General features: G+C 38.3%; 1 protein-coding gene across 2 annotated transcripts; it reads left to right on the forward strand.

The window, feature by feature from the left end:
* Window positions 1–1,869: 1,869 nt before the first annotated feature.
* On the forward strand, window positions 1,870–3,839 carry LOC143851109 (low temperature-induced protein lt101.2-like). 2 transcript variants are annotated; one of them, XM_077360438.1, is made up of 3 exons: window positions 1,870–2,158; window positions 2,243–2,394; window positions 3,428–3,839. In XM_077360438.1, exons 1-2 carry the CDS (start codon window positions 2,066–2,068, stop codon window positions 2,372–2,374), a joined length of 225 nt encoding a protein of 74 aa, XP_077216553.1. In that variant the 5' UTR covers window positions 1,870–2,065; the 3' UTR covers window positions 2,375–2,394; window positions 3,428–3,839. The 2 variants fall into 2 exon arrangements, with proteins under 2 accessions (XP_077216553.1, XP_077216552.1); XM_077360437.1 differs by lacking the exon at window positions 3,428–3,839 and having other exon boundaries at window positions 1,876–2,158; window positions 2,243–2,570.
* Window positions 3,840–5,211: the final 1,372 nt, after the last annotated feature.

The following is a 5,211-nucleotide window of genomic DNA, read 5'->3' on the forward strand; positions in this document are numbered from 1 at the left end:
GATCCAAACCATCTTAGCCCTCCAATCGATAGAGGTTTCCATAATTGTTGTTCCTCTTCAAGTGCCCGGAATCCGTCAATATTTTGTAAGTTTCTTGAATGAGCAATATAAAGTATTTCTTTCGTTATTGTCATATGTCGGTACCTCTGCTTGGTAGTTTTTTTCAGTAATTGTCATAGACAGGAACCCTATGTAGGTACTTTTTGTATGTAGATTACGATTTTACTCTCAAATAATTTATCATAAAGATAGATGTTAGATATTAGCAAATGGGTTAATGGTAAAAGAGTAGGTAATGATTATTATTGCTATCTTCTTTCTGTACTTATTATTGGTAGCCACCTTTTCAAGCAATAGTATTTAGGCCCAGTTTTTCACCACTGATAATAAAACAAATCTCTGAACACACACCACTGCAAACGATGGGCGAGACGTAGCTTTTGGAGAAGGTGTGTAGCAAATCATGATTCAAAATTACGTTTGTTTTTTCGCCAAGAATTGAGCCGCGAGAATTTAGCGGCTTTTGCCGAGAATTTAAGACCAACCGAAACCGAGAGAGAATCTCGTGAGAAAACGTCAAAAATCTCGGGTGAAGATTTTCTTTCTCATGGGAAGACAAATGAGAGGCTGAAACATAAGGCAAGAAAGGAAAAAAAGAAGAAGCAAAAACCCAAAAAATATATGCGAGGATGCATGGGAGGCTGACACGTCAGCATAACGAACAGTCAAACAACCCTTCCTCTTTAATATAACTAGTAAAAAACCCGTGCGATGCACGGGCCGACAAAGAACTGTACGGGACCACGTCATAGGTTGATCCAAACCGTCCATGTGATGGAACACAATATAAATAGGTTGTGCCCCAAAAATCATTTCCATAGGCTGATCCTAGCCCTCCAATCTATAGATGTTTCCATAATTCCTCTTAAATCGGATGGTTAAGATCACCCTATAGATTTTTTATTAAAAAACCAACGGACCACGTCATAGGTTGATCCAAACTGTCCATGTGATGGAACACAACATAAATAGGTTGTGCCTCAAAAATCATTTCCATAGGCCGATCCTAGCCCTCCAATCTATAGATGTTTCCATAATTCCTCTTATCTTAAATCGGATGGTCAAGATCACCCTATAGTTTTTTAATTAAAAAACCATAAAAGGAGGAGGGTAAGATAGAAATTATATGGCTTTAATGGGTGCCTTTGTTAAAAGCGTAAAGGAGGGGGTATGATTGAAATTATATGATTTAATGGGTGCCTTTGTTAAAAGCATAAGGGGGGGGGTTAGGATTGAAATTATATTAGTTGAATGGGTGCATTTGTTCAAAAAAGTCAAAAAATATGACGTGTAATTCTCATATGATTTTCAAAAAAATGGAAAAAACTCTCTTATTTTCATCCCAGCTTATTGTATTAGAGTTGAATGGGTGCATTTGTTCAAAAAAGTCAAAAAATATGACGTGTAATTCTCATGTGATTTTCAAAAAAATGGAAAAATTTCTCTTCTTTTCATCCCAGCTTATTGTATCAGATAGATAGATTGGGACTGTATATTGTAATTAATTCACATTTTTCAACGGTAAAAATTTTGATATTTTAAGGCTAGTGATATTTGCACGGTCATGTTTTGATAACAGGACAAACCCCAATTGTATTTGCCTTTTTTTATTGGTTGCTGAGTGCTTTTGGGGAATTATAGTAGCTTTTGACAGCTAATTAAATGATAAAAGACAAGCTGAGTTTGTCTCATTATCAAAACATGGTCGTAGTGTCTTTTTCACCTGAAAATATCAGTAGCCCATCCAAATCTTACGTATGTGAAGATCGATAGGCGGGTAATGTCTTTTTACATGAAAAGTATCTTCGACGTTTGTGTTTCTGTCACTAACTCCGTAACTCGAAGCGAAGATGTATTTTATCGTCGTTTGACAGGTGGTTATTTAAGAATTTGTCCTACTCATAGGTGGCGAAATGTAAACTTCCCTCTTTCCGTGTTTCGTCTCGTAAACACTCAAAATCAGACCTTTGAAGAGCAAAATCCTGCTGTAGTTGTTTTGTGAGAGATGGCTTCAGACAGGGTTGCTATCTTTCTCGAAGTCCTCATAGCAATCTTGCTCCCTCCTTTGGGGGTTTTTCTCAGGCATGGTTGTTGCAGCGTAAGAAAACACATTCTCTCTCTCTCTCTCTCTATAAGTTTTTTTTTTCTTGGATCTCTTATTTTTCTTTTTTCTATTTTGCAGGCAGAGTTCTGGATATGTTTGCTTCTGACTATATTAGGTTATCTTCCTGGAATCATCTACGCGGTTTATGCGATCGTGGTCGTCGATCGTGAAAGGATGCAGGCCGATTATTATCAGCCCGTCTATGCCTAGTTTAAACTCGCATTATTCGTGTATGTGATCTAGGGTTTATGAAATGTTACTGTCTTTTTTTGCTTTAATTGAATGAATATGGTAGTTAGGTCTCTTCTATAATGAAATGATTATGATTTAGGATCTTTTCCTAAACTGTTGGATTTTTGGTTTATTTTTTCTGATTATAAATAAGCAATGCCGTGTTTTAAATTTATTCCTGATTGATACTGGCTCTGTATTATGTCGACGATCAAAATGTTAGAATTCGGGTCTGAGGTTGCTGATTACTAGACAATTTAGGCTATTTGTTACTTGAGGAACCGAGCATAGATGTTCTTGGGAGTTGGTTTAGAGTTTTTTTTTGTGTGTTTCTGATAAGAATCTTGAGGCCTAAATTTGTGTTATATAGGGATTTCCATTGGCCATCACATTAACCTTTTGAAAACTATGGCTTGTGCCTTCAATCTGCATGTTCGGAGAGATCCGATGATTGCAGAGAAGTTATTCGGAGTTGGTTCATTGTGTATTATCAAGTATGTTTCCCTTTTATTGGCCCTTGGATGTTGAAGGTGTCATTCCAGCTATTAGGAGTGTCTTGGATTCATCTTTGGAGTGCTCACTTGGAAAGTTTGACCAACTCAGGTGTAGGGGCATCAACAGGTCGGATTTGGATAGGATCCTGGACATTATTGTCTTTTTTTTTTGTAGGCTTTGATTTTTTTATTATGTTGTAGGTCTACAAGTTAGAATGCGGGTCTGAGATTTCTGATTGGTAGATAATTCACGTTATGTGTCACTTGAGGAACCCAGCAGACTCTTGACAAGGTTGTATTTTCTTTACTGCATTGATGAGTATGGTGATAGTACATGCATCTTTATGAGTTTTTATTTGGATGGTCTATGCATCTTTTAGCAGATGGCCGATGGTGAGTTGGTAAATTAAAGCGCAGCAATTCACTTACAGTTTTTTTATGTGTCTGATAAGAATCTCGAGGCCCATATTTATGTTATCTAGAGTAGTATGGATGTTGCAGTCAATCTGCATGAACTGAGATATTTGGATGATTGCAGAGATGGTCTTGGGAGTTTGTTCATTTGTATCGAGATGTTGCCCTCTTTTTGGCCCTGCATATTGAATGTGTCATTACACCTGTTAGGAGTGTCTAGGATTCATCTTTGGAGTGCTCACTTGGGAAGTCTGACCAACCCAGGACAGTGTTCCGTTTATAGGTCTTTTGGACTCAGGCCGTCGGGCATTGATTTCAATGATCTCGGGATGTAAGTCAAATTCACCATTGTTCGTGTTTCCTTATAGCACATGGATCAGAGGAAAACACAAATTACTGAGTTGCTAGTGTAGGTCTACTTCCTGTCAAAGTTTCTAAATATCAGTATCAAAAGGGTGACTTATCCAACTTCATTGCTAGTACAACTTGCATGGTCATGTTATTATTGTTGTTCTTCTTGTCAATTTATTTCTTTTCGTGGTATTATGAGCATTTGGGTTTATATCGTTTCGACTTGTTATGATTTTGTCAAAACACACCGATTCATGAATCATGCAGATTAGCTACTGATCATGCCCGTATTTGGTTCATTGAGAGGCTACAAGATGGCGGCCCTGGGGTGTAGAACTGAAGGTTCACACCTTTTAGATTTTCAGATGTGTAAAGAGACGTCACTTGGACAAATTGTGTCCTTTTTATTTTAATGTGCTTAGTGGGATTAGGTAAGAAGGCTAAATTAATAGAATAGTGAAAACACGTACATGATAAAGTGCCTGTAAAACATGTTTCCTTACATCTACCTTGCTCTTTTGATAAAGGGATTGTAACATAATTTGTGGGTGTCATGGCTTTGGAAGGTGGGTATAAATTGCCTGACTTTATGGTTCATTGAGGGGTAACAAGATGGTGGCCCTCGGCTGCAGAAATGTAGGGACACATCTTTTGTGGTTTGGAACTTGGATGTCTAACTCTAAGGAGGCATCCCTTCAGACAAAGTGTGTCTTTTTTTGTTGAGATACTGACTTTAATAACATAACTAACAACTTTAACCTCCGTAGAGACGAATGATCCAAATCATAGTTTTAAAACTCCCCCACATCATCGTGGACTCTCCCAAGTCGACTCCCTTTTACCTTGGCTGCGTTCCGCGTTTTGCCGCCATGTTCCACATGTTGTCCTACAGAGTCAATAATAACTCCTTTGACTCTCTCAAATTATGACTGCATTAACCGAGTACTCAGCCGCGTCAACCGTAGAAAATAGAATCGATGTAGCAACCATATGCTCAGAAGCTCCTGTGTCGATAACCAATGAGAGGACTGATGAGAGACAAGGCATGCAGTGGTACCTAAGTGAGATAATGTAGCAGTAGATGTAGGTTGGTCAATAGAAACTTGTTGAAGTAGCTGCAATAAGGAGTTAAACTCCTCACAGGATATTGGTCCAGATCCACTTACATCAGAGGTGGCTGATTGTCTATGAGCATCTGATGAGTTATGATGTGGATTTTCTTATCCATCACTAGCATAAATTTCCTGATTTGCTCATGTTGGTTTACTCCACCTATCCTAACATTTTCAATTGAATGGTTGGTTCGGCCACAATGTGTACATTTTCGGTCCTCACCAGATCCACAGCACTCACCATATATATGACATCTACTGACTACTGCCAGTGACTCTACCACTGGAGGAACCTCCGGCACCTCCAATGGTCTTTGTTCTCCCAACATGATGTGATGGTGTTGACAGTGCAAAAGGAAACAAATATATGGAGATTGAGAGAAGAGGAAGAGGTGAGGAAAAAAAGACAAGCACTAATCAATGGATCAGTTGCTCTAATACCATG

The sequence above is a fragment of the Tasmannia lanceolata genome, unplaced genomic scaffold, assembly GCF_043159265.1.
Source record: "Tasmannia lanceolata isolate RefF3 unplaced genomic scaffold, GAP_Taslan_0.1 ptg000018l, whole genome shotgun sequence".
NCBI lineage: Eukaryota > Viridiplantae > Streptophyta > Magnoliopsida > Canellales > Winteraceae > Tasmannia > Tasmannia lanceolata.

What these genes read in the sequence shown, in the direction of transcription:
- LOC143851109 (XM_077360438.1), top strand. Translation starts at nt 2,066, where the DNA reads ATGGCTTCAGACAGGGTTGCTATCTTTCTCGAAGTCCTCATAGCAATC. An exon ending in TCAGGCATGGTTGTTGCAGC is followed by an intron (nt 2,159 to 2,242) that starts GTAAGAAAACAC and finishes TCTATTTTGCAG; the next exon opens with GCAGAGTTCTGGATATGTTT.